General features: G+C 41.9%; 1 protein-coding gene across 1 annotated transcript in view; it reads left to right on the top strand.

Moving 5' to 3' along the window:
• The first annotated feature begins 583 nt into the window (after positions 1-583).
• Positions 584-12,871, top strand: part of melk (maternal embryonic leucine zipper kinase) — a 33,237-nt gene continuing 20,949 nt past the window's right edge. The window contains exons 1-8 of the mRNA XM_007899031.2: positions 584-694; positions 1,970-2,062; positions 5,330-5,415; positions 7,265-7,381; positions 8,271-8,414; positions 9,904-9,972; positions 10,743-10,835; positions 12,743-12,841. Coding sequence (XP_007897222.1) covers positions 2,002-2,062; positions 5,330-5,415; positions 7,265-7,381; positions 8,271-8,414; positions 9,904-9,972; positions 10,743-10,835; positions 12,743-12,841 — 669 coding nt within the window. The 5' untranslated portion in view covers positions 584-694; positions 1,970-2,001. The remainder of the gene's footprint in view (positions 695-1,969; positions 2,063-5,329; positions 5,416-7,264; positions 7,382-8,270; positions 8,415-9,903; positions 9,973-10,742; positions 10,836-12,742; positions 12,842-12,871) is intronic.

The following is a 12,871-nucleotide window of genomic DNA, read 5'->3' as shown; positions in this document are numbered from 1 at the left end:
CGTCCCTCCGCCCGGCCTCCTCCGTCCCTCCGCCCGGCCTCCTCAGTCCCTCCGCCCGGCCTCCTCAGTCCCTCCGCCCGGCCTCCCCCGTCCCTCCGCCCGGCCTCCCCCGTCCCTCCGCCCGGCCTCCCCCGTCCCTCCGCCCGGCCTCCTCCGTCCCTCCGCCCGGCCTCCCCCGTCCCCTCCGTCCCTCCGCCCAGCCTCCTCCGTCCCTCCGCCCGGCCTCCCCCGTCCCTCCGCCCGGCCTCCCCCGTCCCTCCGCCCGGTCTCCTCCGTCCCTCCGCCCGGCCTCCTCCGTCCCTCCGCCCGGTCTCCTCCGTCCCTCCGCCCGGCCTCCCCCGACCCTCGCCACCTTCAAGACCCTCCTCTTGGCCCGTGCCACTCCTCCCCTCCTCCGCCTGCCCTCCCCCCGGACCCTCAGCTCGGGTCAGTAACTCCGCCTGTCCAGCGCCTCGGGACGTCCACCCAAGGCGTTGTTGTTGTCGTCGTCTGTCTCTCTCTGGCCCCGCCTCCCTCCCCGCGTTGGCCCAACCCGCTTTGATCTGATTGGAGCGGGGCGGGGAAAGGAAGTGACGTCAGGGGGCGGGGCGGGAGGCGGGGCCGGATTCGAGCGTTCGAACAGTTCAAAAAAAACGGCGGCAGCAACAACCCGAGGAGTAACGGCCGCTCCGGACAGCAACAGAGGGAAGGAAAGGTGAGCGGCGGAGGAGGAGGGGAGAGAGTGAAAGGAGAGGCAGGAAAAAAAAGTGGGGAGACAGGGAGGGGGGGAGAGAGAGGGGGGGAGAGAGAGGGGGGGGGGAGACAGGGAGGGAGACAGGGAGGGGGGGAGACAGGGAGGGAGACAGGGAGGGGGGGGAGACAGGGGGGGAGAGAGAGGGGGAGGGTGGGAGACAGGGAGTGGGAGACAGGGAGGAGGGGCGGAGAGATAGGGAGGGGGGGAGAGACAGGGGGGAGGGGGGGAGAGACAGGGGGGAGGGGGGGAGAGACAGGGAGGGGGGGAGAGAGAGGGAGGAGGGGGGGAGAGATAGGGAGGAGGGGGGGAGAGAGGGAGGAGAGAGGGAGGAGGGGGGGGAGAGAGAGGGAGGAGGGGGGAGAGAGAGGTAGGAGGGAGGGGGGGAAGAGAGAGGGAGGGGTGGGAGACAGGGAGGAGGGGGTGGGAGACAGGGAGGAGAGATAGGGAGGAGGGGGGAGAGAGGGAGGAGAGAGGGAGGGGGGGGAGACAGGGAGGAGGGGGGGGGAGACAGGGAGGAGGGGGGGGGAGACAGAGAGGAGGTTGGGGTGGGGGGTTTCAGAGAGGAGCGAGGGGTGGACAGAGAAGTGGGCGATCGGAGAGGGGTGGGGGACAGAGAGGGGTGGGGGGGGGAGACCAGAGTGCAAAACTGCCTCCTGATTTCACTCCTAAATGGCCGAGCTGTAATTTTAAGATCATGCCCCATGTTCTGGATTCCCCACCAGAGGAAATGGTTTCTCTGTATCTACCCCATCGATCCCTTAAATCATTTGGAACACCTCAATTAGATCACCTCTCAACCCTCTGAACTCAAGGGAATCGAGACCGAGTTTATGCGACGTGTCCTCATAATTTAAACCTGTAAGCCCTGGGATCATTCTGTGGTTGACATCCCCACTTATTTAATGCCAATTACTATATAAATGATTTGCAAAATAATTATACAGGGAAGCAAAGTAACAAAGCTCGCCAAGTCGCCATCGGCCCTTTTAAATGTACAGTAAACTGATAACTCGTCAGTCCAAAGGGGAAAATAGCCCAGGGACAGGTTATCCAGTGTGACGAGTTAGACATGTATAAGTACATACATCAATACGCCTGGGATATTGACAGCCTGATGACTTAAGTGCTAGTAACAACTTAAGGCAGGGTTGAATTATCAGGAGTTTACTGTATAACACTCATGTAAAGGTCCTCAAATCATAACCTTGTCACAATAATACTATTTATGTGTTTCAGGTGCTGACGGCTTGGAATTTTAACTGTTCATCATGGCTATTGATAATGAAGAGCTGCTTAAACATTATGAGCTGCATGAAACCATCGGTGCAGGTAGGTTGTAGGAGATAATGTATAACTTTATTATGTATAAGGATGCAGTTGGACAAGCAATGCTCTCGGTGGCAAGTTATGTGGTTTTAGCTGGTTGTATTCCAGGTGTATCCACTACAGGACACACACATACTCTGGGGTCCCCAAGTGTTGGCTCTTGCATACCTGCACCTAATATTCTCTGGAATTAGCTAAGCAACATCTGTTCTTCCGGGGAGTGGGTGTGCATTGCGTTCTGGACACGGAAATTTCTATGTGTAAGTGGCATACATATGTGGAACTCTATCCACATGTGTGTATCTATATGGTTTGGATATTCTTAAACACAGCTGAAAGGTTTCTGCACGTGTCAGGAACCCGGCTGACCCCAAAACGGCTACTTGTGGAGCCATGAAACCTTGTCAAGTTTAACTCCCTTTTTTTTAGTTACTTTTTAACCTGCATCGCACAAGAATGCAGGTTCGCTTTTAAATTAGTTGCAACTCTCTCACCTAACATTGCTGATCATAAAATAGAATTCTAAAGCTGTGTAACATTTTAAGGACAAATTGGCTGTAAAACTGAAATTCATAAATATGGGGCTGTAAATTATATTTAAAAAATGTGTTTCACAAACAGCAGTACAACAATTATTTAGTAGGTTTAGGTCCCAGTGAAAATATACAAACTATTTCAAATCAGTGCATCTCCATGAAACAGTGCATATTTTATGAACTTGTGCTTTTATCATCTGCAAGTCAACTGTGATTAAAGTTTTAGGCATATTCTATGGTGATGCAGAATATATTGAGTAATATGCAGCAGTGGCATTTCTAGACAGATGTACTGTTCTTATATCTACCAATTCTATTAAATATGTATAGTGTATACATATCCAGTAAATGTATTAACATCATGATTTTTTGCCTATTGTTTCTTATTACTTATCATTGTATACCGTGTGAGGAAAACTTAGGCATACAAATAAAGTAAACAGAATGATTCAGAACTATTATACGTAAACAAAACAATGCTTTCAAAATTGACTGAAAATAATTTTTTGAGTCCAGCCAATTGAGACATTTTTACACTTTGTCTCTTCCCTTCATTATTGTTTATCTTGACGAATATTTTACTTTTGCTTGTGTGTGTGGGATGTTCTATCACAGGTTGGCTGCCGCTTCTGTTTACACAACATTTTATATTATATACAAATTTATTCATGTCCAAATTGTCAGCCCATTTTTGATATTAATTTAGTTTCTTTTTACCTTGTGATTCAGGTGAAGGTAAATTTCTATTTTAAGGAAACGTGAAGTCTTTCACCTAGTTATCCTATTTATATTTCCCTCCTCATCCAAACTTGTATTCAAATTCAAATTATTTGTAGGGCATTATTGTAGGAGTTCTAGGGCATTACTTCTTACAGAGCAACATATAAAAACATAAGAATTTTCTAGGCGAAAGAAGACCAATGTCCATCTAGTTCACCTTGCACCATCCTGGCAATCGCTTGACATCTCGTGTTCCAAACTATATATTGTATCCTGAGATTTTATTTTCTAGCAGAAATCTATCAAATTTGTTCTTGAAACAAGCATTTTCTGCTGCCACTCTCTCCCTAGGGAGTCTGTTCCATAAGTTTATTACTCGCTCACTGAAGTAGTGTTTACTCAGATTTATTCTGAATTTAACTCCCTTCAATCGCAGCCATGCCCTTGGGTTTTACTGTTCAGTACGAGATAAAACAGCTTATCATGGTCTCCATTAACTATTCCTTTTAGAATCTTAAAAACCATAATCATATCATCCCTCAACCTTCTCTTCTCTCATGTGAACATGACCAGTTTATCTAATCGCTCCTCATAGTCCAGTCCCTCCATCCACTCAATCATTCTGGTTGCCCTTCTCTGTATCCTCTCAATCGCTGCAATATCCTTTTTATGTTGCAGTGACCAGAACTGCACACAGTATTCCAAGTACGGTTGCACCAGTGATTTATGAAGTGATGGGATTACCCCACTATTTTGGCTCAATATTGCCCTTTTAATACAGTCCAGCATCTGGTTTGCCTTACTCACTGATATCGAGCACTGTTTGGATTGCTTCAATTTATTATCAGTCAGGATCCCCAGGTCCTTTTCATTTTCGGTACAGATTATTTTCCTACCATTTAAATAGTAGTCCCTTCCTGGGAGCCAAGTGAATTGGACCTGATAGAGAGATTCACTAAGCGTTGTTTTCCTGCAAGTACCCGTGAAAGCAGTTCTGGCTTCTGCCAAAATTGTACACCATGGTGCTACTTTGGGAGAGGTTTCAATGCTTGTGGCTATGTAGCTTGGTTGTCCATCTATCAGCTCAGACCCTGGCACCGTTGGTAGCACTCTCACCTCTGAATGTTGTAATTTCGTCAAGATTTTGATCTGGTGTAGGGGGTGTGCTATATTGTTGGAGATCCGTCCTTCCTTCAAGTGAGATGTTAAATCAAGGTCCCTTCCATCTGTGAAGGTGGATGTTTAAGGTCCCATGAAACTATTTGAAAAGAAAAGTGTTTCTGGCCCAAAATCCTCCAAATAAAATTGATAATTCATTTTGTGGGTTAGGGAATGGGGCAGAGAGTTTCTAGAGTTTCAGACCCAGTGGCTGAAAGCACAGCCGCCAGTGGTAGAGCAGAGGAGACCTTGGGATGTGTAGAAAGCTTTAGCCAGCTGAGTGAAGGGGGCGAGTACGGGAGAGGGGTGTAAGCAGGTAGGGAGGTGCTAGGGAATTGATTTATCAGTTAGTGTTAAGATCTTGAAATCGACCTGTTCTGCAACAGGGAACCAACCAGTGAAGCCTGACAAAACTGGGTTGAATAGGTGTGGGGTTTGGTACAGGTGGATAATATAGGTAACAGAGTTGCAACTAATTTAAAAGCGAACCTGCGTTCTTGTGCGATGCTTTATGGGGTAATTAATTGCTGTATATTCATTCTCAGATTTAAAAAAAATATTCCCCATATCAATTTCTATCTCTGTCCCTATTTATGTTGACAGCCGTTTAAGTTTTGCAATCTCATACTGTGTCTCTATGCCATATTGTTATAAAGGGAAACTTTTTGTAAATGGGTTAAGTGGAGATGAAGGGAAGAAGAGATAGAGATGAGTTTGAGGAAGGGAAGAATATTGTTTTTGACCAAATCTGGTTACGTGTATTGCAGACTTTTTTTAAAAGTTCAAAATTCATTTATGTATGATCACCGTTTCACTGAAACCTTTTGTTTAAAGATCATGATTTATTTTCCGCCAGGTGGATTTGCCAAAGTAAAACTGGCGCACCATATTCTAACACGTGAAAAAGTTGCTGTAAAGATCATGGATAAAGAATCACTTGGGGTGAGTTTTGAAAATATTAAGGAAAATATATTATTTCTTAATCCTGCCCCTTCCCACATCCCAGAAGACTAATTAATTCCAAAGGTGCCGGCAGCCCCTGGTATCTTGTGTAAATGGTCATTCTTCATGTGAATGTTATCAGCCGCCCGAGTGTTGGTAACTATTTCAATCAAGCTTGATCTTTTATTTGACGTGTTCACTTTTCCATGAGGATTGATTAAACACAGTTTAGGTGGCTTTACAGTGAAACTAGTGAAGCTGGATGGGGAACAGGGCTTTTCACTCAGCAAAGGATTGATGTGAAGTAAAGCTATTACTTGATTAGTTTGGGTGAAGAAGGTCCTCTGATGTCATCTTGCTAGAATATTCACTCTACCATCCTCCCATCTACAGCATCAAGCTGTGTTTTTAAAATGATTCCAGTGTCCTGTCCTTAGCCACCCTACCTGGCAACCTCTTCCAGTTGTTAATTACACTTTTCAATCCTATCTAATATTTTATAGGCCTCTATAATCCCCCTGAGACATCTCTCAAGACTGAAGAGCCCTAACTTGTCTAATCGTTGCTCCAGGCTCACTTCTCTAACACTGGCTCATCCTTGTTGCTCTACTCTGCAGCCCCCAATAATAATAATAAAGATACTCTGCAGCTCCCTAATGTCCCAATGACCAGAACTGTATGCAGTACTCTTGCTGCAGCCTGGCCACAGCACTGTGTAGCTTGAGTATGATGTGTTGGGATCTAAACTCAACTAATCTAGCAACTAATTTAACTAATCATCCTGCTTGCCTTGTTCATTGTTGCCTCACACTGTTTTGATGTAGTGAGTAAAAAGTCAACTAACACCCCTAGATCGTTCAACTTCTCCCTTTGCTGGTACTATCCCTTCCATGGAGTACTTGTGTTTCTTATTCTTACTTCCTATATGTAATACCTTACATTTATCTGTATTAAACATAATTTGCCAGTTATCAGCCCAGTGCATACCCTATCAAGCTCTGTTGTGAATATCGTTGCTACTTGCTCTGACTCCAGGGTTCTTCCCAAATTGGTATCATCTGCAAATTTAACTGTAAATATTGTGTGTATATGTGTGTGTATATATAACATTAAAATTATAGACTATTATAGTGAGGAGCGCTACAATTATGGCTACTAGTCAGTGCTTTCAGGTCATCAGTTAATGTCACTTTAGGCAAGCTACACCGCATGCAGAAAACTGACATCCACTCTTGTGAGCATTTCCAATGTTTCTTGGGGCACTGCTGAATGGAAGGTCTTCTGGAGCTGCCTGCTATACACAGGATATTGGGAAGTCAGCGTACTGCACTTCCAGCATACCATAGCTTGGTAGACTTGAAACATGTTATAGTGTAGTCTGCTTTTATATGTAGATTGATTCCCAAATATGTTTTGTGAGACCTCCTTATTTCAACAATTAGGTGTTGTTACGGATAGAAGCCGTCTGTTACGGGTGGGAGCTTTTAAACATTCATAATGGGTACAGTTCTACAGTAAAACTTGCTTTGTATCAGTCAGGACAAAAACACTTAACGGTTCAGAAAGTTATTTCCTGCGATTCGGTGCAGTCGGAAAGTGCGGAAAGGAGGATAGGGGAGTGGGGTTGCAAATTAGGAGATGATTTGCTCATAAAATACTATGCACAACTTAGGCGATGATACAATTGATAAAGATAAGACTTGTTTTTACTGTAATTTAAAACTAACCTAACATTTTGTGGAGTGAGGGTGAAGACTAAGGGGAGAAAGTAGTTTACCTTGAATAAATTACTTCTTTACCAAAAGTAAATAACTTGTAACATGATTTTAACACTTGTTTTTTCTCAAAGGCCGACTTACCACGTGTTCAAACTGAAATTGAAGCAATGAAGAATCTGAGTCACCAGCACGTTTGCCGTTTGTACCATGTTATAGAAACATCGCAAAAGATCTTCATGATCCTAGAGGTAATTGAATCGGGAAACTTTAAATTCACAATATCTATTTGTACTACTCATTAAACATATTCTCTAGTCACTGACTCACCAACCAGCAGAAATAATTTTCCTCATTGACCATTAAGTACCACCCCTCTTAATTTGAAAGATCTCTACCACAATAACAACTTGCATTTATATAACGGCTTTCACACGGGTAAGAGTTCCGGAACACTTGGCAATGACCTCTAACAGGTCATTGGCATGTATTAGCTCTGGAATTACCATTTATCCAAGAAATAGATGGGAGTGCTGAAAGGAACCATAACTGATTTAACAAGCCAACTGCAGTTTTGCTGTACCAACCCTATGTCCTTTTTGTATGGCTTAATCTCTGAAACAAACATATGCTAATGGCAGGATCAACCAGGTGGCTGTAACTCAGATCAACCTGCAGCAGGAGAAGGCTTTAGTGGGCGCAGTGACCAGAACACTAGGGTGATGTATGGATGAGAGCGATGGTGCAATGAGATCCACCTGTCCATCCTCAAGCCTGTGGGTGGTTAGGTACACGACTTTCTGATGCACAGGAGGAAGGTTATGCCTTGCTGGAACTGACTGCCCAGGGGAAGGGAAAGAAGAATCCCTCCTGGACTTCAGCGGCACATTTGCTGCCATATCAGATGTGGGAGCAATCGCTCTGCCTGAACACCAGTTGAGATGGCCTGCCAAGGACCCTCTGCTTTATGAACCCTTCTTCCCCTCAACAAAGCAGGCGATGGCTAGTAAAATTATTTGGACATTAAAATGACACGTTTTATAAAGTGAAATAAATCTTTTTGAAACAAGGTTAATGAAACATTGAACTTTACTGTTTTGGATTGCTTTCCTATCTCACGCTATAAATGTTTTCTTACAGTACTGCCCTGGTGGGGAATTGTTTGATTACATTATTGCTAAAGACAGGCTATCGGAAGAAGAAACTCGGACATTCTTTCGTCAGATTGTATCTGCTGTGGCTTATGTGCACAGCCAAGGCTATGCTCATCGTGACCTGAAACCGGTATTGGGTTTATATATTTATATGAGGGGATGTCTTTATTTTTGTGTAGTGTCTGCTTTTAGCTTATCAAATTGAGTACCCTCCGTAATGCTTAAGTTTGGTTCTCACGATGTCCTGGCCAACAATTTCTCAAATAAAATTGGTCATTCACTTCATGGCTGTTTGTGGGGCATTGAGCTATGCTGCCATGTTTGCCCACAGAATACTCCACTTTACAGTATATCCTTCAAAGCACCTCTTGCCATGAAAAACGCTATACCTAATGTAAGTATTTTATTAATCTTACTTAAAGAGGAATACCATCCTTAGTTGGAACGCTTCAAATTAGTCTTATTATTGGTATAAAGTAGCTCCTAAAAAAATTGCACACTAGATGAAGGAGATCCTACAAAGGAGTCTCATTTTAATATCCATTTTAATGTTTCCGGAAGGTCCTTAAATGTATTCAACAACAACAAATTATGTTTGTATAACCCTTTCACACCAGCAAATAACATTATTGCTAAATGTCCCAATTAGCTATAATGTTATTTGCTTGGGAATGTTTATTAGTTGTACCTTTTTACCTTAGCATTTTTTCCAATTATTCCAACTCTACCTCCATACTTGTTTCCTCACCTTTGTGCAGTGGGGTGGGTGGTGGGAGCAGAAACCATTATACAGCTTTCTTTGGTGATACTTAACATCAGCCTGTTTTTTTTTGTTGTTCATTGTTCTTTCTCTTATTTTTTCTTGGTTTGTTCCTTCTTAGTTTAGCAGACTGTATATGGATTGCTCATTTTCTAATCTTTACACATTTTCACTACTAGTTTGTGCTACTATTTGTGGAGTCCTGTAGCTCAGTGGTTAGAGCACTTGCTTTGCAAGCAAGACACCTGGGTTCAATTCCAGGCAGGGCGAAACCTTGGGCAAGTTTCCTTACTCCACACGCCTAATAATAATCCCTCCAAAAAACCCAAAAAATAATAAATTGGTCATTTTCAATCTACGACTGTTTGTGGGACATTGCTGTGCGCAATTGGCTGCCGCGTTCGCCCACAATATACAGTCAATTCACTTTACAGTATATTCTGTGAAGCGCTTTGGGACGTCCTCCCGACGTGAAAAGCGCTATATCAAATGCAAGGATTATTATTATTATTATTATTATTATTATTGCTTCATGTGAAATAATTTCTGCAAATGTATATTATTTTCAATTCAACTTTCTGTAGTTTTATGTATTATAAATGTTTTGTCTTAACAATTGCCATTTCTAAACAACTTTAATTTGTAAAACCATCAAGACCCCTATTTTTTAAAATGTGAGATGGCATATAAATGTAAGTTTACTATAATTCTGATAACTTTGCTGGTAATGTTTTTAGCAGTAAAATGGTGATTTGTAAATTTACAATCAACTGTAAATTTACAGGGAAGAGAAGTCTAAACTAAGTGCACATAAAACATAAATTAAGGCTTAAATAATTTACAGACTTTTTTTCAACAGGAAAATCTGCTAATAGATGAAGATCATAATTTGAAGCTGATTGATTTTGGCTTGTGTGCCAAACCAAAGGTAGGTGAAGCTCCAGTAAACAGCTGTAAAAAGCCTGTTCCAAACTTATCTTGTAAATTAACTTCAACTTAATTAAGATTCAGGCTGCATTTGCTCCCTTGCATTTGCTATATCAAATGCAAGGATTATTATTATTACATTTAGGTATAATCATTACAACAAAATAAATTGTAATACATTTTTTTCAACCGTACCAACTAAAGATCCAGATTTTTAAAAAAGAATCAACTAGAGAACTATTTTGTCTACAAAGTAGTCCGTACACTTCACAGTAACGGCTTTGAAGTACTTGGAAACGTACTATATCAAGTGCAAGGATTATTATTAGAAGAATTCGAAGAATTATGACCAGGATTATTCTAGGTCAGCGATGGGGAGAGAGAGGAGGGGTGAAAGTCCCAGAAGAAGTTAAGCACATTGCTGCAGTTCAGTTCATCTTGATTTTTTTAAGGATCTTAAATAATTAAATAAGATCTCCTCAGTCTTTAAGGCAAATATTCCAGCTTCTATTGCTTCTCCTCCGAATCCAAATGCCTAATTCCAGTTCTCAGTCTAGTTGCCATTCCTTCTTTACTGTTCCCCCTCCAGAGCTGCCCTTACTGTAAAACCATAAGCCTTAATTAATGCAAAAAATATCTGTTAAAAACAAAAGTGGAATGTTTTGTTAATTTTCCTGAGGACAAACACAATTGCAAGTTTTACATTTGTGACAATATTCATTTGGTAGATGTTTGCATCTAATTCTGGTTTTGATTCTCTCTTTGCTGTAGGGTGGTTTAGATTACCAGTTAATGACATGCTGTGGTAGCCCTGCTTATGCAGCCCCTGAACTCATTCAGGGGAAGGCTTATATTGGATCTGAGGTAAGATGTTTTCCCAATATAAACAGTATTGGAAATCTTTGATAACATGTTGTACTAGAAATCCTATTCTTCCACAGGTTGAGACAATGGATTACAATTTTAATGCTGTATGTGGTTAGCACCTTCACAAGACTGATTCTAACTGACCTGACACATTCTCTACAAGTCACTTGAGTGGCATTAAAGAATGAACACATTTGTCAAAGCACTAGTTCCAATGTTTCTAGTCATTACACTTTATTCCAGTCCAACATTGCTTTTCTTCCCTACTTCACCCCTCGACCTTCTAAACTAATGGGAATACAAGCTGTCCTGATGATTTAACCGTTTAAGCCATGACATAATTCTGGTGAATCTGCACTACCCCTCCGTGGCCAGCATATCTTTCCTGAGGTGGGTTGCCCAAAACTGAACACAGTATGAACTAAAACCTTGAGCCACCCATTCAGTTTCACTTACCTGCCCTTTCCCCATACCTCATCTCGTGGACAAAAATCTTCCAGTTTATTGGTCATTTATCTGCTGACTGTGGGATACTTTTCTGTGCAGATTGGCTATTGCATTGGCCTGCAAGTACAGTCATTGCACTTCACAGAAAAAAAATCTGATGCTTTTGATGTGATGAGGCTCAGTATCAAATGCATGGATTATTATGTTTGGGTTGCCTATAAAAAGGTTTCAGATTTCTTGTTTGTCTTCATGTGTAGTATGTGCCAGTGTAGAATAGTTTCACTTCCTTTTTTTTAAGTGTGTGGAAGATTGCCTCACTTCTGTGTTTATCGATGCTGACCCTGACCAGTGCTGACTGTCAGCATGTCTGGCTTCAAGGAATACATAAATTCAGTTGTGCTTAAACATTGCAAATGCTGTCTGAAGTGCCTTCTTCAAAGCGTGATGTTGGGGCATGTCCAATCTGTCTACGATTTATATCAACCTCAGTAGTTTGGGATCATTTATTCAAGAGAAACCAAGACAGCCCAAGAGCAAATCAACGCTGACTGACACTGATGGCACCAACCACCCTGCTGTGGAATTGTCTCCAGATCCATGCAGGAAATTTGAATGTAAACTTCCAAGGCTGACAATCTTAGAGCAGCTAAGTGGATAAACTTGACAAGCCACCTGAGAACCTGTGGTGGGGTGTGGATGAAGCTTCCTTATGGTCTGTAGAATGAAAAAGGATTTGCATGGCCAATGTGAGTCATAATTATGACATCTTAAAGGCCAGGGCTTTCTGATTTTTTTTTTGTGTGTGTGCGTGTACAGCTAAAATGTATTCCACTTCTAAACCCCAGTGCCTTTCTATTCAGTTAATGGAGTCGACTGCTGGGTAGGTAAATTCCAAGTACAAAGAGCTTGCTTCAAGGTTCTTGAAATCCGAATTATAGAATCGGGAATAAATTAAGTGTCAGCTGTCCAATATGATTAGTTATCAGATGAATTGGTCTTATTACATGTTTTAGTAGCTATTTGTAGAAGTGTAACCTCACACCATGATTTGTTTTCTTGGCATGTGCAATCCTCCATTCTGGCTTCTCCACATTTGTGGTTATAAATAAAAAATTGAAAATGGGTTAAGATGTTAATGAGTTTGCTGTAAGGCCACCAGATAAGCTATAGTTTTCTCTTCTCTATTTTCTTGTATTGTGGAGTGGTTTTATATTCTAAATTATTCTGTCCTTAGTTGAAGGAGTTGACTGCAGCTCAAGATGTGACATAAGAATGTAATAAAGGATTATCTCTGAAGAAAGAAGCTATTCATTTCCCATCGATAGTAACTCAATGTTACGATTGTCACTCAATCTGTTCAAATACAAATTCTTTATTCATCATATGGGCAATTTCTATGTTTCAGGATAATATACTTTGTATTAAGTAACCCCTATTTGTGTTCTTGATTTTAACAGGCAGATATTTGGAGTATGGGGGTGCTCTTGTACGCACTCTTGTGTGGCTTTCTCCCGTTTGATGATGATAATATTGTGACTCTGTATAGGAAAATAATAGTAAGTAGTTTTTGCCTTGCTGTAGATGAT

This window comes from Callorhinchus milii, unplaced genomic scaffold (genome assembly GCF_018977255.1).
Source record: "Callorhinchus milii isolate IMCB2004 unplaced genomic scaffold, IMCB_Cmil_1.0 Scaffold1, whole genome shotgun sequence".
In the NCBI taxonomy this organism is placed as follows: Eukaryota; Metazoa; Chordata; class Chondrichthyes; order Chimaeriformes; family Callorhinchidae; genus Callorhinchus; species Callorhinchus milii.
The sequence above is the reverse complement of the archived record's forward strand: the minus strand, read 5'-3'. Positions and strand labels throughout refer to the sequence as shown.